Consider the following 27,329-nt stretch of genomic DNA (forward strand, 5'->3'; position numbering starts at 1 on the left):
CCCCAGACTGGGGTTCACCATTTGATAATTTGAGCGATGCTGGCAAAATTTCAGCTCAGTCGTTGAACGAGCTTAAACGAGAACAGAACAGTTTGATACAGCATGGAGCGCTTATTGCCTGCTGATGTTCAGCACTTGGATGATCCTGGAGGACCACCGATGGAAGTGAAGTCAAAAATTCTGCAAATTGGCGGAGTTCGTTATCAACTTCTTTTTGTAAGATCGGCTGAAGCTATCCAGTGCTACAAATATGATCCAGCCTTACAAAAATGGCATCATTTGTGGAAAAAGGACAACGTTTTTGCCGAAACTGACGAAGTGAAATATTGTCCTTGGATCGTGAGTGAGGATGGATACGTTGTTGTGAGAAATTCAACGGGGATCCACATCTTCAAATTGAACGAACAGCTAAGAATGGAACTGCTTTCGTCTGACGGCCGGTATCACGATGTTTATAATTGGAACAGGTCTGACCATTTGCTGTTATTTGGACATTTTTATGCCGATACGAGCAAAATTGGCATAATTAGTCGAAATGATCGAGGTGAAATTTCGTTCGAAGCGGTGATTAAGGAACAAGCATTGGCTCGTTCGCAGCAGCCAATATGGAAGATGGACTCTGATCCGCTGATTGGGGAACACTGGAAGGACTCTGGCACTGGGGTTTCGTTAGCATTCGTGGATTCCAGCAATCAACATGCGTTCACGATAAGAACGAGTGAGAAGCTGGAAATATTCAAGTTTGGAAAGAATCACGTCGTGAAAAAAGTGTTAGAAAGCAACGTAATACCATTCTCAACTTCGGATGACGACCGGGTATTCTACGGAAAGCTCTTTTCGGATGTCAACCCCGTACGTGACGTTCTACATTTCAATAGTACTGGGATGACCGTATACAAGTACGATAAATCATCGAGGAACTTTGTCGCTACATTTTACGGACCTCAATTCTCAAGGAAGCGTGGTTGGACTGCAGATCATCTTGGATCAGTGATGCTGCATGATATCGATCGTGATGGGATCGATGAACTGTTTTATAGTGGACCGTCGGGATTGAACATAGTTCGTGTGTCGGTGAATATTGATTCGTCAAACGCATTATTGAGTGATAAGGATATGGATGTTACTCATCGGCATACAAAAGGTGTAGCTGTAGTTGACGTTGATAATCGAGCAATTGTTGTTGCCTTAGGAAAAATCAGTGTAGCTTCATTTACATTGCAGTTGAATACCAAGGAAGAGACGAATCTTGAACAAAATGTTATCGAAGACAGTTTCGAGCCAGAAGGAGCAACACAACCGATTTCTCAGATTACAGATGCACCTCCGTCAGTCCTTTTTCTACATGATCAACTTGATTTTAAAGAATTCTTACATCCAAGAAATCCTCTTGTTGGAACATTGGATTTTTCGGTGCCACTAATTAAAGTTCCCAGCACTTTTGGGATAGCAATAACGCAACAAATCGCTTTTGAAGAATATAAACCAGCAGATGTTTTAGGTGCCGGTTGGTCCTTACCAATCGATTGTATCTATATCGAACGTCGAGGAAGTATTTTTCCCGTTGATCACGATTATTACCTTGTGAAGGGTGGAGCTCAAACAGAGTTGAAACGTAATTTTCAAATGAAATCAAACGAAATTATTTCATTTTCTCTAGATGGTTCGCCAGAAGTGGAAATAAAGTTTCATAAATCACAGAAAAGATGGATTATAAAAACAAATTCTGAACAATACTTTTATGGATCGCTTAACAATGTCGATTGGATTCAGTGGGAACCAGGATCTGAGAATTGGCCTCTGGTAAACAGTGGGATGGCAGTAAAAGCAAAACCTTCAGTGTGGTTTCTTGCTATGAGACAAGATCAGCATGGAAATTTTCTGAAATATATTTATTCACCGGATTATGCCAAGCTTTCTTCTGGGGAAAGTTATGCTCGAAGATTGAATTTGTTAAAAATAACAAGTAACAATGGAGATTCAGTCAGATTTACTTACAACATGCAATACAATTCTACACTCTTAACTGAGTTTTTTGTACAAACGTCAGTTTACACACAAAAGGTGAATTTGAATTATGAATTGATTAAATCTTCTCCACGTTTAACTTCTTTATCTCAAGTAAACATTCCAATTTTGAAATTTAAATATGAAGGTGCTCGAGGTGAAATGACAGAGATTCAATACCCAAATGGTTTGATATCTCAATTCTCGTACAGTTTCATATCGTTTCCAGAGGCTTTGGTTGAGAATAAATTCCAATCTTTTGCTGATATTCAAATTACCTACGGAAAAAATTACATGTTAATAGCTGGTAAAACTGAGGTAGGCCAAGTTCACATTCAAGCCAGGGATGTTGTTGGCTCTGCCACAACACAAATGTCGGGTCTACTGTTTCCAGCTTTGGGAAAAGAAAGTGTCACCAAATTTGAAGTTCTAACAGCAGATAACTTTTTTATCGTATTACTGTATCACAAGAAGCATAAAGAGCTTTGCCTTTTCCGGCAGCAATCGAAAGGATGGTCTTCGGAAGCATCTTATATGAAACTTGCAGAAAACAGCAAACTTATGGCTGGAAAATCGTTTATTACTATCCGTAATGGCAAAAAACTTGGTATTCTACAATTAGTGAATGATAAGTGGGACGTTAAGCCAGTTTTGAATAACCTTGCCGATGATGCTATTGTGCAAACATTTTCCTATGCTTATGTGGTTCACAATAACTTTGAGCTAACAATTGGCTTCCAAGGTGAAGATGGAACCTGGATCAACAAACCCATACCAGTTGTTGGAAACTTTCTTCAATCAAGTTTGCTGGTTTTTGACCAGTTTGAAACTGATCAAGCAACAATTGATAAACTGAAAGATTTATTCAAGCAAGGAGTTCTGCAAACACATCACAATGCTGTTATAGTACGAAGCTTGAGTCTTCAAGATTCTAAACTTTTCCTGAACCTTCACTTCCGTATATTCAGCAGTAATTACGAGTTAATCAATCAGGAAACTGTATCAATATTGATTGAAGATTTGAATGAATATATACTGGAACTTCCACCCATGCAAGACAATTTCTTCAAAGTGGGATACGAAAAAGTAAATGGAAAGTTTAAACTTAAAGTAAAACATCACACGGGCACTGTCCTGGATGAGGTTAAACGGTTGAAGGAACAAGTTGAAGACGAAATTCGCAAACATCCCCACGCTTCGGAGAGTGAAAAAAACAAATATCGCCAGGAAAGTTTCGACAAACTGGACAGCGATCTCCAGGAAGTGTACAAGAATGTTACCGCCGGAATACCTTTTGCCCTTGATCCAGCCAAGTTTGGTGTGTTTGTCAGCCACGAAAACATTGTTGCAGCTTCACACAAGCTTGAATTCGATGGTTATCGCTGGAACAAGGTGAAAATTCCAGAAAATGAAATTAATGTTGCGAATTTGAAGATAAAATTAGATGACGATTCTGTGTTGTCCAAAGCAGGAAAAAATGAAACCTTCAAATTTCTTCGTAACAATAAATTACTGTGGGATACCAAATCAATTCATGGAAATGATTTAATTTTATCATACCCGGACTATGCATGCGTTCAGAAACCGAACAGCACAGGAGTGATTTTTACATTTGAAAATAAGAAAGTTCATCATTTCTCAAGCGATGAATTTATCAGCAGAATGAGTAACCATTTGGCAATTATTACAGCCAATGAAAACGGCACAGCAACTTCTGTGAAACCAGTAAAATCTTTTCTCAATTACCGACAAAACGTTATAACTAGACAAGACATTATCCATACTGAGAACGAGAAGCAAACTAATGAATTTGTATATGATGCATCCAAAGTTACGCCTTATTCAGACGGATTTGCTTTCACTCAATCAAAAATTTTACCCGGTGCTAACCCAGGACTGTACGGTTGGTACGAAGAATCATTTGACTTGATAGAAGGGAAAAATAGCACAAAAGTTATTAAAAATTCTAAAGCGAAAATTGTTAAAACAATTAAGCAAGAGGAAAATTCAAATGGAAATGAAAAATTTGATGATGAGAAATTTTTAACCGATCGCTTAAAACGACGTGTTATCGTTGACTTGCGCCCATATCGTTTATCTCAAGAAGTTATTTCGTACTACGGTTTCGAGCCTTTTGAATCCAATCGAATTGGTTCAACGAACAACAAATGGAAGTTCGATGAAAATCGCATCATGCAAGAAAATTCAAATCATTTCCTTAGACTTTCTTCCAATTCTCAAATCTCTGGAACATTTTCTCCAAAACTGGAAAATTTATCTTTTGTGGTGTCCAGCTGGATTCGTACTCAGCAAAGTTCCATTATTTCAGAAATTCTCACGATGAACATACTTTCCTCAAAAGGAATTATATTAAAACAAATCAAAGGATCGAAACAATTTAACATTCAAGACTGGTGCTACGTTGAGGCTTCATACCAATCATCTCCGGGTGAAAATGTTCATAAAATTGAAGTTAGAATAAAAAATCCTTCTTCGGATTTTCTTGATGTTGACCATGTTCGTTTTAATCCACTGAGCTTCAACTTTGAAGCTAATCTGTACGATGCTAGAAGTGGAAATATTCGTGCCATTTTGAAAAATTCTGGAATGTTACAACAAACACTGTTAGATCCATTTGGAAACATAGTTGCAAAGGTGTCCGAAAGTGGATCGATTGAATCCTTCACATCTAAATCAAGAAATTCACACATTAACGACAATTCAAACTCAAAAGTCGAGATGAAGCCAGCTCTGGGTGAAATTGTACCGGTAGGTGTTTCAAGGGTTAATGAAACTTTGAAATATTCTCCAAACACTTTCAGTTTTCGTTTCCTGTATAAAGTTATTGATAGCGGGAGCATAAACATAACATTAAATGCTACAACATTTGAAGTGATGGGAAATGGGAAGCAGGTTTCGGTTAAAATTAACGATTCGACTTCTATTTCTATAGATTCAGAGGGTGAAATCGTTGTTCTTATGACTAAATCGTATATTGTGACTTGGTATCAAGGACATATTATTTCAGAAATTAAACGGAATTTGAGTTCAAATTTTGGTTCTGAGCTTAGAGTTCATACCACTGGACAAGTGTCCATTTCGCAATTTATGTTGATGTATGATCCATCAGTGCATGTTTTCTATTTCAATAAACTCGGCCTGGTTATTCAAGAACTTGTCTTGCAAGATCACAGTAGCGTCAAAATAAGGCAAATTGTTTATGATAAGATTGATAGACCGGTCCTAAAAACTAAATGGACAGAGGTAATAAGGGAACAGAATATGTTGTTGAAATATGATGATAAATTTCTCATGAATGCTAGTAAATTATTATCAACACGTAAAGCTGAAGGACTAGTATCTGATTTAAACTCTGACTGCGAAGGATACCCATACACGTGGGTTACCTATCGGGATGATCCACTTGAAGAGAAAGTTGCTACAGGCCTTCCTGGGAAACCATTCTCGGTAGATGGACCGTACAGCGTAAAATTTGGATCGAATCCCAGCGTGTCTTCTATAAGGAATCTTTTTCCAACAAATAAAGGCTTTAGACATGAGTTTGAGTTAAACTCGGGGGGATCACTAACTATAACTGTTTATGACAAAAGTAGCAATAAAGTCGCGGAACTAGTAAAAGTAATAAATCACGATCATCGGTTGACTACTTTCGAATACGATAGTAATAATCGTTTACTGCGGGTGCTTCCACCAATGTACCATTTTAAAGCTAAAACACTATCTAAAGCCGATCCTTTCTTCGATCAAAAGCTGACCTTGGCAGAAATTAAAATGCGAGATAAATGGGCCAAGACGTACGCGTACGATGCAGAGGGACGTCTAGTGGAGCAATCAGCTCCGGACTCCGGGACACAACGTTACATGTACACAGAAGAGGGATTGTTAAGATTCATCATAAATGACAGCCAAGATGTTACTTTCTACACATACAACTCTCTAGGAGAAATTGCAGAAAAAGGTTATTTGAAAATAACATCGGAAGAGCTTCCCCGTTATTTGGCCAATAATAGTACTTTACCAAAGACAAACAACTTTGTAGTATACGACCGTGGTGAAAATGAACTTGTGTTTTCTATCAGACATCGTGTACAAAAGTCCAGAAAAAGTGTTAAAGGCTTGATCGTTACTGAAGCACTGCATTTTGATGAGAAAGACCAGTTGCTCAACAAAATTTTCATATCGGCTAATAACTCGATGGCAATCAATTACGAATACATGAATGGTAGATTAACGAAAATCAACTATCCATTCGGTGTCAATGGAAAACTTTTAAGAGTACGGTATGACTATAACGTGCACGGAAAAATTGAGTCGTTAAATATGGGAGGTAAAACACTCGCATCGATTCAGTACACTCCTCACGAACAAATCAAGGAAATACATTTTGAACCGCGTAGTCGTTTCTCATACAAGCGTAAGTTTAACTATAACGCTCCAGGATATTTATCATCCGTTCGGGATAATTTCCTCTTTGAAACCGTGGATTACATTTCAGGAAGTTACGGAGGCAAATCCTTCGGAGATGGTACAGTGTCTGCTGTGAGCTTCAATTCCACATGGCATTCCAAAAGTGATGTTGAATTTATCAAACTTGAACCTAAACATTTCGTTTCCAAGGACACATCGCTTGAGCAGGCTAGTTTGTGTCTAAATGCGTTGGAAAATCTAGGTTTTCTAGATGATCTCCGAAGACCCCTTAAATCGTTCTATCCGGCAATAGAATTACGAATGCCACTTATTTGCGGTACTGGAAGCAGGGCTAATCATATTGCTGCAGTGTTGACGAATGAAGGATTTCCCACATTCTACGGCCATCGTTACGATTACGAAAATCACAAACAGCTAATAAAAGCGAAATATTTTCAAAGCAGTGACGAAGTCACACTTGATCCTCTGACGCAGCAATCGTTTTCCAAGTTGATACCGGGATTAAGTGTTACTGACTCCAAAAACGTTTGGGATTCTTTAAAATCTGCAGGATTTATTATAACTGATTGCAGCAACAGCCAAACGTGTCATGCTTTGCCGGGCAAGCCGCTGTTTCATCCGACGATAACGCAGCACATAAATTCCGCTTCCCTTGAGGTGCTCTTTGCAGGAGCAATCAAAGTTAGGAAAGATCTTCCGCAGTCTGTTTTTTCAGCTGTTTGCAAAATTTGGCATGAGCACGATCTCGTAAATCGTGACGAGTTTTGTGATAAGGTTTGGAAAGAGCTCCTGTCCCAAAGCTTTGTGGGATCTAGATCTAACAAGTCTACGAAGGCTCTGAACCCAGAGCTTAATGCAGCGTTGAAAAATCATTCTAGATTTTTAAACGAAATTGTGTCCACACTGTATGAACACTTTGCTAAAGGATTAGGCAACTCGGCTGGTGACATCCAATCTTACGATATCGATGCAAACGGCAATCATGTGCACTTTTATACAGGATTTAAAAGATATCGCTTGGAGTACCAGGAAAATACGAACAAAATTTCCAAAATCTTCTGCACTGATCTTGCAACAGAAGAAATGAGGGAAAAAGAGTTTGCTATGGAACACGATTCCGAGGGAAGCGTTACGAAAGCAACTCATAAAGGTATAGCCAATATTTCGTATGATCCTTTGAACAAACGAGTACAACAAATTGACATGATTGATGGACGACAAGTTTTCTTCCAATATGACGTTCGGGGAGAGAGGATACTTAAAGTAGTGGCAGATCATAATGGGCAAATATTGAGACAAAAATATTACATTCGTGATATTAAAGGAAAGTGCTTAGTGGACTATGAAGTAACACACTCCCAAAATGGTGCAACACATGTCCGTAGTACTGCGTACATATTCTCTGATAACGTTATGCTTGGTTTCGTACGGGATGGTCAGTTCTACAGCGTCTATTCTGACCACGAAGGGTCGATCCGGTTGGTGATCAGGAACGGTGAAGTGGTAGCGGCTTACGATTACCTACCGTACGGCCAGTTGCTTCGTGAGTACAATACTGATCCAGAAGCAGCAATTGCTTACCGATATACAGGACAAGAGTGGGACGAAGAAACAAATCTTTACAACTATCATGCCCGGTTGTATGATCCTGAAATTGGACGATTCTACCAAATCGATCCAAAGGAGCAATATCCTAGTCCTTACGTGTACGCTGGAAACTCTCCGATATCTCTGGTAGATCCAGATGGTCAATTTGCGTTTTTGATTCCCCTGGCATTTGCTGCCGTTGGAGGTTACTTGGGGGCATCTGCCGCAAACGGATCGTTTAATCCGACAAAGTGGAAACTCAAACCTACACTTATTGGTGGAGTTCTTGGAGCCGTCATGGGTGGCTTAGCTCCAGCTGGGATAGGTGCATCGTTTACCTTTCTGACTGGAACTGTAGGATTATCCTCAGTGGCAGCTGGATTTGTTATTGGCACTACTGCTGGAGGTTTTGCTTTTTTGAGTGCAGCTTCTGCCAACCAAAACTGGAATCCTTTAGAATGGAACTGGTCTGATCCTGCCACTTTTAATGCTTTATTTGGGGGAGCCGTTTCAGGAGCAACGTTGTTTGCTGGTATTGGAAACGTACACAAAAGATTCATAAGTCTCGCTGGAACGGAAAGAATTATATTTGTCGCGAGCGTTGTCACGAGTACTGCTGGAGTTGCCCTTTATGCTGGCGCTATTGCAAATGATGGAAATCTGAACATTTTTGAATGGAATTGGTCTAGTCCCGATACCATTTGGAAAGTTACGATAGGAGCAAGTTTTGGAATGCAGGTGTCAACCAAATTGCATGAAATCGAATCAAAAATTCATGGCCATCTCAAGGACCTTAAACAGCTCATAAAGTCAGGACAGAGTGGTGATATGAAAGTCTTTTTGTCTGATGCCAAATCATACTTTAAGCAAACCCACGAGTTACTAATCGAAATTCAAACAACCTTAATTAAAAACGCAAAATTAATAGTTCGCCAACCGTTCCTTCAACTCGTCAGCTCTTCATCAAAACAGTCTGATGAAGTGATCGATGCTGTAAAATCTATTCTGTTTGAGGTATCGAAATATGATGGAACTAAAGGCATTGTTACGGAATTACTCCAGAATTTGGATGATGCTAAACCATCGAATCGGCACTCGATTGAAAAGCGTAATGTTGATTGCTGCCAACTACAAGTTGTGGATAACTTTCAACTCAAAGACCATCCATATGCTTCAAATTCAGGTGTACCACTGTTTTCCTCAATTATCAATGATTTTATGTCAACATTGAATAGTTATTATTCAAGCTTTTTTCACGTACCAAATACTAACAAATATTGCAGTAAAAGTGTAGGATTCCAAGCAATTCCCGATCAATCGAAACATACGTTTGTACTTCAAAACTGCTACCACTTCAAACAATCTGATGAGTCGATCGTTACCAAGTGCTTTAGCATGAATTCGCAATACACCGTTTTTACAAAAATCAATCCGGACGAACGTATCGTTGAAGACTCCTACTCCTTCTGCAAACCTATTGAGTTCAACGGAAATGCATCTGTAGTTTGTGATGGCAAACAAAGTTCTTTGGTTTTCACCCCAAAGCCCTCCGGTCTTGGCTTGGATTACGTAAACGGATGTCTTATGTTAGCTATGGTAGCACCTGCAGCGTTTAGTAGCATCAAAAACTCCATTCTTAATTTTTCTGCACGGTTTTCGAGTAAAACCAGAAAAACAACCCCACCACTAGTTGAAAACACAAATGAATTGATCAAAAGATTTGACTGCCTCAAAGGTAAACTAAAAACGATTAATTCAAGGAATGTGTGGTGGATCAACAATGTAGTTGAAGATTTAAACGAGGATATCTTAAGTTTTACCAAAAACGGTGATGTTGAAGATTATACCGCTTTGTTAGAACGCTTAGTAGCAGCAGATGAAGAGTTAACAGAAACGATTAAGATGGAGAACTACCGTCAGATGTTTGATACTTCAACAAACACTACAGGGCCATCATTTGAAAATAATCACACCTGGGCATCCTTTCAGACATTTGACATTAGGAGGGAAGCAATTATCGAACAATTGGCTCCGGATTGTCTTGACATGATACAGTAAGAAGATTTTTTATTAACATTTTTATTCACGTATAGATTAAGAATAAAATATCAAAATAGAATCTCGTTATAAAATGTCTTTCAAAAGAATTAATTAATATCACATTCCCTCTAAGAAAGATTAAAATATAACTAATCATCTTCTCAGCTTCTTGATAGTATTGTGTAAAAGTAAATATATATTTCCAAAATTCTATTTTTAAAACTAAAGTAATGATAATTTTGATCAAACTGATAACACCAACCAACAAAATTTCTGCACAGTCTTGCGCAGGTCAATTTTAAAACTTCATAAATAGTAAAGTTTAGCTCACTGTTATTACTTTGATGCCCAGATTTGCAGTTTTTTGATTATTACACTCAAAAAACTGTTCACCACAATGCTGCATGAAAAGGTATGTGGATTTTTTCCAAACCTATTCCCATGCGATTGTGTCATGAAATTCATGCATACCGAAAACCAGCTGACACACACATTGAAAGCAAGTTTGCATGCGCCTCTGATGAATTTCACCGGACTTTCATGTAGCTTCCTCCGCATTGTCCTGTGCTTTTTATTGGATTTTAACGTGGTCCTCATGTGCAGCAGAATGTATTCGCTTGATTTTCATGCGTTTTTGCTTCGAGTGGCTTGTGATTTGTTCTAGGATTTGTTACTAGTAATCTTTTTTTGCGTTTTGTGATTACTTATCAAAGAAAAAAATGGTTGCTCTTTTGACATTTTTTATTTTCCAATTTTAATAACACTTCAACACAAAATCTTGTTCACTTCACATAAAACACTATAAATCACAACATACTAAAATTTTCTGCTATTTTCTGGTTCAGGAGACATTTTCAAAGAATAATTTCACACACGCACTCTTGGTTCTCGTTTCGGTTTATCACTTGCGGAACGTGGATCCAGGGAGGCTTCCCTAGCGATACTCACCTTCTGCCGCACGCGACCAGTGCCTTTATTACCTTCTTAGCTTGTTTGACTCCCATGATGTCCTGGACCGGGTGAGCCTAGCTCACCTCCGGCTTCAAGTTGCGCTTGGCTTTGTTGTCGGTGATTTGCACCGACGTTGTTGCTTTGGAACTTCGGTTTTCGTGGCCTAGAAAATAAACAAATAAAATAAAAAAAGTTAAGCAAAACACGATGGCATTGTGGGCAAAATACTTACTATTGCACTTCATAATCTCACTTCGAAAAAAACAGTGCTAGATTGTTCCGGCACAAACAGAAAAAAAACTGAAACCATGTTCAGTTGATGACAATCAGCAGCTAACTGACTGTCCCAGACTTGCACGCCCGACTCAAAATTTGCAGACAGGATTTTCACGCAACCTCATTCATCACCATGACTTTTCACTTCAATGTTGCATGGAAATGCTAGTGATTTTTTTCCAAAACATTTTCCACGTGGATATAACAAGAATTTCATGCAAACCAAGAAACAGATGACTGCATGCCACGCCCCCGATTTTTCAGGCATGAGTTTCACGCAGCATTTGGTTGTGTGGGTGAAGGCTACGTGCAAATCAAGTTGGGTTGACATGAATGCACTGCGACAGTTGCATGATTCATGTAAAACGTTGTTTCGGACTGAAAATTATCTGCCACCAGAATTTTCATGCAGCATTGTGGTGAACAGTATTTTGAGTGTATTAAGTTTTTCAAAAGCAATCACCAACCCATGTCCCTGAACACCCTATCAACCCTATGCCAGTCAACCACTTGTCAGCTGTGCTGGCTGGTATAATCACGGTGGGTACGTTCACAGAGCTCTGCTTATCTGGTCGAGCAGGATTTTCCACTCACGGGCCAGAGCTCAGTCTTTCTTCGTCTACGGTGGTGAGCGGTTCGAGATTTTCCTAGAGGCAGCAGCAGTACCAAGTGTCCTCGCGCGACTGCTCCCCATAAAAAGGAATCATCCAGCAATCCTCCTGCTTTCCCAGCAGCCAGTTCTCTCATCCATCCCTGGAACCGACACCCATCGTCGTGTGTCCCCGTAGGTTTCAGTGAGAATTTGCTGTTTTTGCAGAAAGAAAATATACTGCAGCCAAAATCAGTAACCAGCAAAAGGGCTGATTGGGGGGAGAAGAGCAAGCAAAAGTGGGCGAGGAGCAATTGTGCTGAAAAATTAAGTGAAATAAGTGGATTATAAAGTGGATTCTCAGACATTTATTTACGGGATCAGGAGTCCATATATATCGCAAATAATTTGATGAAAAACTGAAAGTGGATCTATGAAAATAGTGAAGGATTGGGCGAAGTCGTTTTATGAAAAGAAAAGTTGATATATTTCGGGACTTGAGGGGACATTTTGGATTGCATAGTTACCAACAGTGCAGCTTGTATGGTGAAACAATAGAGGATTATTGCAAAATAGTTGCGATCAAGTTTAAGCAAAACAATTAGAAAAATTGTTACAATTGTGTTAGTGCATTTTTCAAGTGGTGTCAGAAGATACAAGAAGTAAAGCGAATTAAAAACGGTATACGATAGATACCAGCTCAAAACTAGGACAATATGTTGATTAAACTAGTAAAAGAAGATTTTCCGTGTTTGAAAAATGGATTTATATAACAGTATCTTCGTTTGATCGAAATTTTCCGAATTTATTTTAGTAAGGTAAGTTATACATTATTTCTCTAAACCTTTACATGTAGTGGTTTCATGTTTGCATCAGACGTCATTTTGCCTAATTGTACAAGTTTGTGTGGCCAATAATATCTGAATTTTGCTTGGCAATACATACAATAACAAGCGCATCTTTTTTTTCAAAATCAAAATATTTGGTCTCATTTCTTCTGTCAATCGTTTTCGCATTTCTTTTTTCTTATTGCCCCCATGTCGACAACAAAATGCTAATTATACACACAACCAGTGAGTTCTGGGGTGGTGAGTTTTGACTTTAACTGTGTTGGAGTAAATTTATTTCTGCTCGTCGCGTATTATTACTGGGGCTGCCCTCATGTATGGGTGAATTGCGTGCAACAGCAGAAGGAAAATAAAGACCGAGGGATTCGACAGTCAACTGTCAACAAAATCAGCTGTCAGAGGAACTCACCAACCACCCAACTCACCTGCGAGAGAGCGAGCTAGCTGGTATAAACCAGCTGAGTGTAGCTCCTCCAGCAGGAGCTCCATCAGCATTTCCCTTCACTTTGTGGTGGTGTATGTGTCGTTGGGAAATCCAGAATTGGAATTTTCTTTGATTGTGCTGGGAAATACTTGGAAACAGACACAGATTATGAGTAATTTGTGTTTTAACATGGAAAAATTATGCTAGTTCATTACTGAAATCAATTCTTTAGATTTTTAAGATAACTTACACTGCCGTTCTACGCATAATTGTCCCATGTCATTTTTTGACAATTTTTAGACTTTTTGTTCGGAAGCTCATCAAATACAACACCAAGTCTATTTGTCCCATCGTTACACTTCCACGCATAATTGTCTCACCATTTTTTTTTACAAATTCTTTAATTCCACGAAGCATTTTATCTTGTGTAAGGGAACTATACCCTTTCTCAGCCTATTCCTATTATCGGCCTATCAGCACTTTGATCATGAATTACAGCTTGAATAAAGTGTTTTTGACTGTTCCAAAGTAATAAATAGCTCAAATTAAAGTGAGCAAGCAACTAACCATTGTTGAAAATGTTGATTTAATGGCGGAAAACGGCAGAAGTGATGAGAATTGGTCGAACGGCTCAGTGTGATAAAAATTGGTATATTTCCCCTACCTGTTGTATAGTAAGATGACAACAACTAAGAGTGATAAACTGCTAACTGGGGTGATTAGAGACATATTGGGCGAATAATTATGCGTAGAAACAAAGAAACTAAATAATAAATATAGGACATATTATGCGTAGAACGGCAGTACATCTGAAATCTTAAATCTTAAACAGCAAGTCTTCATGACAATTATAATAAATTCGAAGGTCTGAAAATGTAAAAAAAGAAAATGTTGACTTGACAATAATGTTTTGGAAATATTTTTAATATAAAAACAGAAAACCTTGCTTGATATCCTTTTTTAAAATTGAAAATAAGACTAATATATTTGTCGAGTCATCGTCAAATAAAATATGAGTGCTTATTAGGTGGCACTTGATAAAAACAATATTTTAATACTTGAATTTCTTTGAGGCCGCATCTACAAACCAGTTATCCGATCATTTTTTTTGTGCAGTCCAGACTCGATTTTCCGATGTTTCGATTATCCGAAGGTGTAAGGATTTCGGATTATCGAATCAAGAACATTTTTTTTTTCTTTTTTTTAGATTGAAAAATACATTATTTCAATATTTTATCACCGCCATTTTGGCCGCCATCTTGGATTAAAAAATCAAATCAGAGTATTTTTAGGTCATAGTTAAGCTCAGCAATTCAAAATAAGACAACGAGTTTTTATTTCGTGATTCAATTTTCCGAAGTTTCGATTAAGTGATATTTTGCCAAGGCCTTCGGATAATCGAGTCTAGACTGTATTTTGTCTATCACAAGTTTTTAAGAAACTTCGGAGCTATCTCCATTTTTTTATTTTCTCATTTTTTTGCGCCAAATTCTTGCTCTACGGCCTCATTTTAATCAAATCTGACTGGTTGATTGTCTTTTAATACATTACTAATTACATTTTCAAAATATTTCATCACCACCACACAGAAAAAAATAATGTAAATTTGGAAGCTGTAATTTTGGAAGGTTGAATATTACCTCTTTTATGATGTAATTTTACCTCAATTTAGACTGAAAAAGTGACATTACACCATAAAAGTGGTAAAATTACACATTTCCAGAGGTAAAACTACACCTTTTTTCTGACATAAAAGATGTACCCCTTCCCAGATGTAATATTACCATGATTTTTTTTTCTGTGCATATTAAACTAATTTTTTTATCAGTTAAGAGTATTTTTCAAGTCATATTTTAACTCAACAACCCAAAACAAAACAACGAAACAATTGATTGCTTCGGATAAAAGAGTCTAAACTGTATATCAAACTGGAATGTCATGTCTGTGTAAAAATCACATAATTTATCAAGAATATTAATCACTGAAAGGCTTTGAAAAAAGGGAGAGCGTTGGATCTCCATTATTCACAAAACGCAAATATTAAAAAATGCTGATATTTAACAAAGCCATGTTCTATGATTTCATTCTTTTACTTTTAGTAACACAACTTTAACGATTTTTGTTTGTTTTGACATGACAACCATTAATATAAAATTAGCAATTTCCTAACTGAAATCGTTTCAATTCAATGTGCAACTATTTTATGCGAAATTTCAAGTTACAAGTATAAAATTAAATTGAAAACAAGTTACATTGTTAAAAGATTATTGAAACAATCTAGTACACAGTAAAAAGTAAATTTGGAAGGTGTAATTTTTGAAGGTTGAATATTACCGTTTTTATGATGTAATTTTACCTCAATTTATACTGAAAAAGTGACATAACACCAGAAAAGCTGTAAAATTAAACATTTTTTACACATTTTTGTGACATAAAAGATGTACCCCTTCCCAGATGTAATATTACCATGATTTTTTTTTACTGTGTACAAGAGTAAATTGAATGCATTAGAAACATGTTAAGTTAGTTTTAACACAAAATATACTAAAATGAGGTCGAATCAAAATCAAACCATCCACATTAACGACCCCCGGGTCTTTTGTGGTCTCTATTGCAAGTTTCTGCTCGAACCTAGGAGTCCGAAGGCTTGAATGGGGAGAGCACCCAAACCTCTTTTTACTCCAAGGAACCTTCCACCCCAGTGTTTGAACTGACGACCTTTAGATTGCGAGTCCAACCGCCGCCAGCGATTCCACCGGAGTAGGCTTGGTTTGGTGTGTTGTTTGTACTTATGGCATGGAGACGACTCCTACACCTGGAATGACTTAACGGCCTAACAACCAAGGCCGGGACCGACATTTTACTTCCTCATCCGATGGAATGAGGTCGCAAAGCTCAAATTTGATGTCCAAAAAGATGTTCGTAATTCGATTATCCGAAGTTCTATACAAACCTTCGGATAATCGATACTTTGGAGCATCGAGGCTTGGGATAATCGAGTCTGGACAACATTGTACTCAATTACATCATTTGGATAGTCAAGAGGGCTAATTTATAGAAACTAAAACTTTGTGTCTTACTCTTATCTTACCTGTTAGTGTCTTTCTAAGATCTTCTTCATCCAGCAAGAGGAAAGGGGATGAGAGAGCTTTCTCCCAATGTTTTTTTCCTCTTTCTTTACTTCACAGTAACAAGACAAGGGACTAAATCGTCTTGACAGAGTCTCGTCCGTCCGTCCGTTCGTGTCGCTGGGGAGCAAACAGAGTTTGAAGCAATATAATATCATACATTTTTTTCCACCGCTCGTGTCGCTTTGCTTTCAACGTAGTAGCACAAGCTTTGAACCAGTTGGTGCAAGCCAAAGACACGATTGAACCTGTCCAGCTCTAACACGGGTGGAGTTTTGTTGTATATGCACATAGCAGCACTCCAGACACTCTGCATGGAGAAGTGCTAAATTGGAAGGATCTCTCGATGGGCGATGTGGTGGGGTAGTTCAGTGTCTAGCCACATAGTACAGGACCAAGTGCAAACTGTGAGGTCTGCCCTAAGCAAGTCTTTGTTGTCGGCGGGCAATCCTTTTTGCAATCACCGAAAAAAAAAAGAAAAGTGCCACATTACAGCACACTGTCGTGATCCAGACGACTAGACATGGCTTTTGGGGGAATGGAACTGCTGCTGCCACATCAGGTTATGCTGGCAAGGTTACAAATGGCCCCACTAGCGTGTCCCAAAAAAACACGAAGTCGAGGAATTCAATGTGCTCAGTTCTCAAATGATAGAAAATCATGTTAGAAACAACTCTCTCATACATGAAAACTTTCGGAAAAATCGTTTACCACGTTCCCTGGGCATTTTTTTGACAAAAGTCAGTTTTTTCGACAATTTCACAAAATCTGCTGAGAAAAAATGGAAAATTTTAAAATTTCAAATAGCCTATACCGTTAAATGATGGTCTGTGGTCCAATAAACAAGTTAATGTATCGATTTGGCCTTTTAAAACCTTGTTTCCACTTTCCCGGTAGCTTTTATGTCGAAAAATACGAGTCTGAGATATTCCAGTTTTTGTGAAGAAAGAATATTGAATATTTGAAAATGTTGATATTAATCATCATTTGCATACAATATTAAGAATAATTTAAGCCTAATTTGAAGTGCGGCTGTATTGCATCTGTTTTTAAACATGATTGGTTCATCCTTCAATACTAAGGGCCACCTGGTGTTGTTTTCTCATGGCACACTACGTGCTAAATCAATGAATTATTTTTAGCAAATAACTCATATTTAGAGCATTTTGCATTTAAACCAATCGATGCACGTTTGCTGTGTTTCCATGGATACAAATAAACAAATAACAAATCGATGCATCTGTGCTCTCTTATGCTAACTAGATAGGAAAACCAGTAAGCTAAGTACAAGAGAGCACAGAGGCATCGAAATATATGGTTCGATTTTACGGGGTTGGCAATTGTCCACGCTCCATACAAAAAAGTTTTTTTTATGGACAATTGACCACGAGAAGGAGAGGGAGCTGAGATTTAAAAAAAATGTCTACGTGATTAATGGATGGATCCCTATAGAATAAATTCCAAATACTTAGTGTTATTTTTAATTTACCTGAACATCGGATTTATCAACAGGAGTTATAAGAAGGGAGTGTAAACGTTACGTTGTGGTTCAGATCACGGAAATGCGTACAATTGAACCTTATATTTGTTATTTGTTTATTTGTATCCATGGAAACACAGCAAACGTGCATCGATTGGTTTAAATGCAAAATGCTCTAAATATGAGTTATTTGCTAAAAATAATTCATTGATTTAGCACGTAGTGTGCCATGAGAAAACAACACCAGGTGGCCCTTAGTATTGAAGGATGAACCAATCATGTTTAAAAACAGATGCAATACAGCCGCACTTCAAATTAGGCTTAAATTATTCTTAATATTGTATGCAAATGATGATTAATATCAACATTTTCAAATATTCAATATTCTTTCTTCACAAAAACTGGAATATCTCAGCTCAGAGTTGATGAAACTTCAAAATTGCTTAGACGAAAATCTTCGGCGGAAAATTTCCTACAAGATGCATGTATTCTCACATATGAGGAAATTTTTGTGTTCAATACCGAGGGAAAAGATTGAAAAAAAGTAAAGCAAAAACTCGTATTTTTCGACATAAAAGCTACCGGGAAAGTGGAAACAAGGTTTTAAAAGGCCAAATCGATACATTAACTTGTTTATTGGACCACAGACCATCATTTAACGGTATAGGCTATTTGAAATTTTAAAATTTTCCATTTTTTCTCAGCAGATTTTGTGAAATTGTCGAAAAAACTGACTTTTGTCAAAAAAATGCCCAGGGAACGTGGTAAACGATTTTTCCGAAAGTTTTCATGTATGAGAGAGTTGTTTCTAACATGATTTTCTATCATTTGAGAACTGAGCACATTGAATTCCTCGACTTCGTGTTTTTTTGGGACACGCTAGGCCCCACACAAAGCAACTCCCCATCGGTTCGTTCCACTCGCGTAGTTCACGATTTTCCCCCAAATGTGCATAATGCTTGGAACAGCACTTTTCTTTGTTGCACACCCAGTCACATCTCTCCCCCACCCAAATGTGACGTGGAAATGCATCTACCGCCGCGGCGTGGGGCAACCAATTTTGCTGTTGGCCATGGCCGCAGACACGTGGGGAGGGTCTTTCTTTATTGCGGTGCACCAGCAGCAGTTTGTGCCGCGTGCCACACTTTTGGAGACATCAACTCACTGTGCACTTTTCCCAGCCAGACGACGGCGACGACGACGACATCCTGGGGCCAATTTTATTCTCACACAAAGAAATCTTCATCAGTCTGGATAGCTCGAAGATTGGCCAGCATGCGCAACAAAAAAAACGCATCCATCACTCTTCTTCACGGGAAACTTTCCAGACCTATCCCGTCTCACAGACCAATCTGGGAGAGTCACACGGAAGCTCCTGGTCACAAAGATTCGCTTAAATTACCGTCCAACGTCCATCTTGGTGCATCGTGGTGGTGACTCATGGAACGCTCGCAACCGAGCCGGTATACAGACGGGAAAAGAGGAAAAGTGGTTTATAAAATTGTATATACGGCATTTTAATTTCAAATTTCGATTTCCTTCCCCTTGACCAGGGGCAGGGCAGCGACGGCCGGCGGTGGCAACTGAACGTTCAATCGCTGTGGCGGTTCATGTCTGGTGGCTTTTACCGTTGAATCACAGGTCAAACCCTGGGGCGCGGTGGTTATCAATTACACGCGGAAGTGTACTTACGCAGAACTTTCACGACGGTTGTGGGTTGTGGACAGAAATCGAACCTGATGAAGAAGGTCAGTTTGGAGGAATGCAGACAAAGTTGTTGAACTTTTGGTGGTTGACTTGTGACAGCTGAGTTCTGCACAAGTCACATAACTTTACATGGTTGGTTTATACCGACTTCAACATCAACATGTTAGTGTCAATCAGTCTAATGCATCATTCCAAATATAACATTTTGACGCAACCGCCATTCAACTTCCTGCTGAAAATTGATTTTCTCACCCAAAGTCTAATTGTACATCAAATTAGACCTCCAAGGGCAGCATACTTCGAGCAGCGATTGCGGTCTCGTGTTTTGTGTCACGTTGTGGTCCTTCATTGGGGTGCTGATTATGGATGTTTGTTTTTTTTTCGTGGTCCACACGCGATAAGATAACTCAGTCGTCGACATGAAATGGTTTTTTTTTTTATTGTGGCAAACCAAAATGAACTGCTGCTGTTGATGCATGAACTCATTATCATCGAGCTAACAGATATTTGTCAGTGTTTTTACTTTTTCAGCTGAAGAATTACCAAGAAACAAGCATCATTTTTAAAAATTACCAACAACGACTTATTTCTATTTTTTTTTTGATCTTCAAAAGGCATCTGAAAAAAAAAACTTTAGATTGATAGACTTTGCCATCGATTTGAAAAATGTTGCTTGACCGTGTTTTTGACTGAAATTCGCTACATTTAAAGTCCAAATCATGGAACAGCATGAAATTACAGCTTTTAAAAAGCGTTTTCATCTGAAATCATGTGATAAATTAAGGGAAATCTGGAAAAAGTACGGAATTTGTGATTTTTTGACAAAAGTCGGGAATTCCAAGCATACTTGTATAAAAATTATTGTATGTCTCTAATTGATTTTATATATTTTTTGTAATTTCACTTAATTGTTTTTAGCAACTAACTTTAAATTTAAGGTTCCTTTCACTATTATAACCTATTTGAGGCAATCAATATTGGATGAATAAAATGGCATTTGACACAAATTTCTAAAAAAAATATGAATCAAATAATGTTAAGTTATTTTTGACAAAGTTTACCAAACAAACAACATCTAACTTTAAACAACAACAATGCTTTTGCAAAACCAATATGAAAATAAAGCTATGATTCTTTTTCATCTTGTCATATTGCTTGCAATTCCAATTTGAGTTTTTCGTGGTAAATATTTTTAATGTTTAAGTGTTAAACTATATTTTTTCCATATTTTTAATTTCCTCAATCGGACCCGAATGACTCTTGAGTTAAATAGTCCATAAACGCAAATATAAATAAAAATATCAATAATTTCCTCAAACATTTTTGTGAGTATTGGTAAATAACAATAAATAAAGCTTTTTAGTTATTAGAAAACTTAAACATCGAAAAAAATCCATACATTTTTCGTTCTTAAAACTATTTTAAAATATATATTGAAAAATTATTAAATTCTAGACATGTTGGTTTAAGTTATTGCTGTAATCGTGTTTAAAGTTTTTGCTAATATGTTTAAAGGATTTGTCTTTTCAATCATTTCACATAAAATTATTGGTAAACATAGGTTCTTATCAATCTAGATATTCCATTGAAAAGAATTAAAACATTTAAATACTGACGCCTTTTTCATTTCCAGTTAAAATCAAGTATAATAAATCTTTATGTTTGACAATTTTAAAAATAAACATTGGAATTATATTGTTAGGCTTTTTGATTTTTTTTAATTTGTTTTTTTTTTCTCTGAATCAATTCTTTCTATTTTTACTTTAAAAAATAATACTTTGTTTTTTTTATAGAAATTTTGTTCAATGGTTGAATTGACTTTTTATAAAGAATTTAGCTTTGAAATCATTCATATCATTTATATCATTCATTCCATTTATATATTTGAGGTTCTGGAAAAGTCGAGAATTTGAAAATGGGATTTGAGTGGTCACCCTGGAAATACCTTCATGAAACTTTCAGGAGTGATTGAAAATCATCTTTTTAGTGGATTCATAAATTTTCTGTAATATGAAATTTTGTGATTTTCTACATGTATATGTAACCCCTAAACGGGAAGTGAGCAAGCAGGTTTCTACCAAACAATTTGCCCAATAAGTTGTGAAAATCGGCATAATTCTTGATAATATTAAAAATTGCACTACCTACATCCGAAAACCCCAAACATTAATACAAAAATCACATTTCACAGAATCTACTGGGAAAGAGGAATGCGTGGACATACCGTCCCAAACTGTTTTTGCTACACGTAAGTCGCAGTAGCAAAAATGGTTTCATAGTTATTGCTAAACATCTCAGATTTGGCATCGAGTTTTGGGGATCTGTAAAAGTTATAAAGTAAAAGACCTGTACACAACAGTTCAATTTTCGGGTGAGTTTTCAAAAAGCCGTAAGAGCCATTGTGACCTCCGACACTATTATTCGTTTTCCTCCAAATTGTAACAAAATTTCATTTATTTTTAGTTTAGGGCACTTGAAAGACGTTTAGATGAACAATCTTAAGCATTTTTGAAATTGGTTTTTCGTAAGTAGATCGAATATCGAGGCAAAATAGGACTTGTTTACCATTGGCTCTTAGGTCTTTTTGAAAACTAATCCGAGAATTCAACCCGAAATGAACGTGAGTTTTATGATCATAAAAAGTTTAGAAAACTACAATTTTCTAAAAATAACCCTAACTTTCATGTCAATGCTCGATCAATCATTTATTTAAAATTCTATCCTTTCCAAAACCCTGTATCGGACTTGTCCTCGCCCAATTCCTTCCTGCGTAGTAGAGTCAACGTCCTTTGTGCTGTCGCTTGTATACGTTCACACTTCCTTGCGTCGAGAGCTCGATGACCCAGTATTAGACGCTTCCCTACCTACCTTCCTTCCATCTGGTTCACTGACGACCAGAGCTACCCCGAAAAAAGTGCGTAACAAGTTATTGCGTAGCAAAAATTCGCTTCCCAAGTCAAAAGTGCCAAAACGAAAAAAAATATAAATAAATAGATACATACACACAACATCGCTGTGATGAAGTCGGGAGATGTGGTGAGTGAGAAGCATGTATTAAAATACATAATAAACTTTGTTTTCACTTGTATATCTATCGCACGCATCGACGAAGAAGGCTTGAACGTGCGACACTTGGCAAGCTGCCAATACACGAGCGAAGGAAGGCCACTCCATTCGAATGGATCGTTCTTTTGAATGTATTGGTATAGGTTCTCTGTGTTAGTGTGCTGAAAACTCTTCCTAACTTTATTCAGTTTCCAAAAGAATATCTCAATCAATTCCGATTCAATTATTTACTCAACTAATCACCGATTCATTCCCTGAAACAACCTAATACCTGGCACCACTTCCACACCTTCGCGAATGCCGTCAGCAGCTCTGCTCATGTGAATGTGTGTGAATCTGAATATACTCAACGATACCTTTACATAAATTACGAAATCGAAACATAATTTCGCGTGTGCGCGCCCCGCGGCTGCCCTGGTGTTGGTAAACCAGCTGATCGGGGAGGGCTCGCACACTAGCGTAGCGCAACCAGCAGAACCCCTGCGCCTACTGTGTGGCGTGTGCTGTGGCCCACTGCTGGCTGGCCAAACCGTTCGTGTTCCGAGGCCAGTAGGATGCGAACTGGTGAATGTAAACAAAGAAAGAAATAAATAAGCATGCGCGGAGCCGCAAGTTGGCACTAACACAGCTTTGGGGCATCTCGCAGCATGGGCACAGGCACAACCTTATACTTTGGTGGATTTCCACGCGAACGAGCGAGCGCTGGCAAGCCCGAGATGGGGTGTATTAGAGAGGGTGAAAATGTATGCGAGGGATATAATTTGTGATGGGTGAAGCAAGTAAGAGATGGTGGTGGTTGAGGCAGGGAGACTTGAAAGGTATTAACTAGCGAGTGAGTGATCAAGTTGAGCAAGTTCACCGAGGGTGGATTAGCCAGATGGACCTTGAGACTGGCGCATCTTTAACAGGTGTGATTTATAGAGATTTCATGCTACTTAAAAATAGTTTAGGGGTTTCTTAGGAAATAAAGAAAATGGAATCATGTTTCTCATTTCCGTGCCAATAGAAAACTAATTCATCCGATTAAAATCTTCACAAACTGAAATAAGTTGTACATAGGTACTAAGCGGATTTAGAACTGTAACGCTATTCAGTAATCCATATCCGATCGGTAAGGTATAAGTATTCAGGCACGAGTCGTTCTTTCAAATAGGGTAACCGAGATAGAAGAATATACTTACAGCGATTTCACGTCAAACCAGCGTCAAAAAATAAAAATATTAAAAATGCATTTTTAACCCTACTTCTGAAAGGACCACCCTAATCACCAATCTATAAAATTGGATTGTCAAATCGGAGGCCTTTCTAAAAAATTATGCATAATTTAAAAAATCTGAACATATTTTTTTGCATAATTATGCATAATTTAAAAAATCTGAGCATATTTTTTTCATAAAAATTACATAATTTTACAATCGGATCAAAAGTATCGTCGATTGAAAACTTTAAAACTCAAAAAAAAAACTCATTCTTCATATTTTCCGCCTTTGTAAGATCTTTTCTAAAATTTTGTAATTCCATTGAGGTATTTTTGCATCATTAAAAAAAAAAACATCTAAATGCAAAATAAAACAATTATTGCTTTTGGTTTCGTCTTGAGCATGAGACCATGTAATCCGATCCGTCGAACTCGAATTCGATCGTTCGAACTCGAAACATGTGGCTGCGGAAAATCTAAACTTCGTATAATCAAACCTAACCTGAATGATTTGATTATCTTAAGGTTTTTTGGTACTTCTGATAAGCAAATGAAAGAAAAAAAACCTTTTTTGTTATTCTTGTTTTAATAATTTTTGTTTTATTAGAAATACTAACAATATAAATATATCAGGGTAATCTGGGACGAAGAAAATAAATGCTAAAAGTCTAGAGTGAAGGAGAAAGAGTGAGAGAGAGAGAGAGAGAGAGAGAGAGATAGAGAGAGAGATAGAGAGAGAGAGAGAGAGAGAGAGAAAGAGAGAGATAGAGAGAGAGAGAGTTTCTCTTTTGCTCACTGTCTTGCCCTGTAATTTTTTTTCTTGCAGTAATCCCACGAAGAGAAAAGCGAATGGATCGACAAATATTTAAAAAAATGATTAAATGGATCTGCTTCATCCTTCGTAAAAACATTTGAAAAACTTCAAGACACCCTATTCTAAGTTTTATTCTGCAAACCAGTATTCAACGTTCAAATATGTACTATACCACTTGGCAGTATTTGTGAGTGTACACAACAACAACACCTTCACCGACTGGCTGTTCTCTCCAAAGCAGCTGACACGGGGCTGCTGTTGATGATGTTGGTAGCCCCAACTTGTATCGTTGATTTTTTTTTTTTTGCGAATCAAGTTGTGGTCGAGAGTCGATCTGCTGCTCCTCCTCGCCAACACCTTTGCTCGCCGCCCCATGATCCATGTGCCGTTGTGTCGTCTCGGGATGGGACTCCGCGGACCATACACGATTGAAACCTGATGTCGTTGTTGTTGCTGCTGTAAATGTTGATGATGGCAAACCATTGTTATATATGCGCATTTTACAGTTTCAACGAGTCTCAAACTGAAGGACCATCCGCCAGACTGAGCTTTATTTGGCGATGGGTCTTTGCTTCGGCTGTGTGCTGGAGAATGGCACAGCGAAAAAACAACAAGTTGTGTTTTCGCGGGGATTGAACCTGGGATCATCGAATTGGTGTGCAGAGTTTCGCGTTGAAGGTTAATAAAACTTTTTTTTTACTGTGGTATAGCAGCGAAACAAGCTGACTGCAAAGTATATTATTTACAACGTGTTTCGAACAATCTGTACAGAAATAATTATCGCAAGAGAAAAGAACGGATTAAGGAGTATATATAAAAGTTAGAATGGATCGAGTTACTTTTCCGGTCAAAGTCACGACGGATGTTTGATTCGAGATGTTGTGGGATTTATGCTGCGTCACTTTCTTAAATTTCTCACTCATTCGATCTGATGATTACTGAGGTTCAGGTCATACTATATCTTATTGAGAAACTTTGTTTGTGCCTACATTGAATTTACTTTGTATCTTTCGACAATCGTTCGAATAAGACTATGTAAATCCATAAAGTAAGTTGTTACAACAATAACCAGCAATTATTAATTTTGCATAGAAACACAAATAATTTTGTTCGTCATCGGAAAACGATTTCCTTGTTCCGCTGTACTAGCACTACGTTTCCATATCTTTGGAGGTCAATTTACCTAAGCTCAGACTCGTTACAGTACACCTTAGCTGCGAACACCCGGGCTGAACGACTGCTCATAAAAACATGATAAGTGTAGCACGCTTCAAGGGGAAAGAAAGGAAAAACGCCAAATAAAGTGCGCAACACTTTAGCCATAGAGCAGTTTTCAAGATGGTGTACTGACGTCTTATGTTGTAAGAATGATTAAGATAATGAATACATATTATTAAATGACATAACATTGAGAACAAACAAGTGATTGTATTATCAAATTAAACATTTAACTTTTGATTGACATTGAATGTTGTTGAACATCAGACAACAAAAAGTCTTAACGATTAGTCTTTTCTGTAATGCTTTACCATTTTAATGCCACTTTTTGTACACTCGCCTTCTCCTCTCTTGCATACTGATCGATTCGCAGTGTGGCACACTAAGTTCGCACTACTACATCGCTGGGAAAATTCCTCCGTAACGCGCAATATCCATTTACAAATAAATATTTGGAATAGTTAAGCACGTGTCAGTTTGATGAGGTCTTGCTTTATGGTGTTTTATTTGATATCCGTATTTGTATTACACGTTGATATTACTATTTATTTTTTTTTTGATGAACAAAAAGCATTTATAATTTTGATTTCTCAAAATTGTCTTCAAAAAAATCTTTGCATGAACTGTAGACGATGATTTAAAAAAGTTTTTATTGATTCGTGCAGTACCTTTTTGTTACCGCGCACGACTTTGTCAGTGCGATGTATTGTAATTAACAATGATTCACATGGAATAATTCCAGTTTCGCAAAATCGCAGCGTTACCGACTGGAACAAGCATCAGCTGCATTATTTAATTGATACTTTACGACAAGCCTTTGCGGTGAGAGCTATTGTATTATTGTAACTTAATCTATACTATGAATGCTGATTAATTCAGACATTTTTCGCACGTGACTACGATTGATTCGTTGGTGATTTCATTCATGTTTTTTTAAGACTTCAAATTAAAATTTGATTATGTTTATGAAACATCACAGCTCGACACCCGATAAAGTTTCAATTATAAAGTGCAATTATAAAAACTTAACCAATAGCTCTGGTATTTCCGGAAACTGACTACAAAAAGTGGTGAAGCCATAACTTTGACATTTTCCCTACAGAGTGCCTCCTCCAAGGTTCTCTCCAGCCAGGAAGGACAACCAAACAGTAGCAGTGGGTGATATGCCCCCGTCTACGGCTGTTTCGTATTACTTTTAGGTACTCTTGTTCATGCTATCATTTTTCCATGACGTCAGCCTGCTGCAGCCGTTTGCGTACACGTTACGTGAGCATCAACAATTCTCCTTCATTTATACCTGAATGCCTACCGGCAGCGGCCCCAGAATAGCTATAGTTGGAAACTAAAAAAAAAACACGAGCAACATAGGAGAAGCTCAGGGAAAATGTGTGCCTGGTGCTGCATGAAAAATAAATATAATACCCCGCGCGATCTCCGCTCCACAAGTGCATGCTGACGGACTGGTTACCTTGGGCAGGTATATAAGGTTCGTTTCCTGTTTCTTTTGTGTATGTTTGCGTGTTATCAGCTGATTATCGAGTTTGAAC

The 27,329-nt window shown here is 37.6% G+C and overlaps 2 protein-coding genes and 1 long non-coding RNA gene across 6 annotated transcripts in view; 2 read left to right on the plus strand and 1 right to left on the minus strand.

The window, feature by feature from the left end:
• Positions 1-77: 77 nt before the first annotated feature.
• LOC6050867 lies at positions 78-10,162 on the plus strand. Its single transcript, XM_038251911.1, has one exon. The coding sequence runs from the start codon at positions 103-105 to the stop codon at positions 10,099-10,101; it is 9,999 nt and encodes a 3,332-aa protein (XP_038107839.1). The 5' UTR covers positions 78-102; the 3' UTR covers positions 10,102-10,162.
• A 648-nt stretch (positions 10,163-10,810) lies between these two features.
• On the minus strand, positions 10,811-11,566 carry LOC119767906. The gene is made up of 2 exons (XR_005277783.1): positions 11,267-11,566; positions 10,811-11,197 (listed from the first exon to the last, which is right to left on the minus strand). It is a non-coding gene; the product is annotated as an uncharacterized LOC119767906 (long non-coding RNA).
• A 349-nt stretch (positions 11,567-11,915) lies between these two features.
• Positions 11,916-27,329, plus strand: part of LOC6050868 — a 49,620-nt gene continuing 34,206 nt past the window's right edge. The window contains exons 1-2 of one of the 4 annotated variants that reach the window (XM_038251328.1): positions 11,916-12,094; positions 12,528-12,717. The gene's annotated coding sequence lies outside the window, so the exon portion shown is untranslated. Of the gene's footprint in view, positions 12,718-27,329 lie in introns of all 4 variants that reach the window. The other 3 variants (XM_038251329.1, XM_038251326.1, XM_038251330.1) reach the window with 3 other exon arrangements.

This window comes from Culex quinquefasciatus, chromosome 2, assembly GCF_015732765.1.
Source record: "Culex quinquefasciatus strain JHB chromosome 2, VPISU_Cqui_1.0_pri_paternal, whole genome shotgun sequence".
Lineage (NCBI taxonomy): Eukaryota > Metazoa > Arthropoda > Insecta > Diptera > Culicidae > Culex > Culex quinquefasciatus.

Coding starts and splice junctions, on each gene's coding strand:
- LOC6050867 (XM_038251911.1), top strand. CDS start 103: ATGGAGCGCTTATTGCCTGCTGATGTTCAGCACTTGGATGATCCTGGA.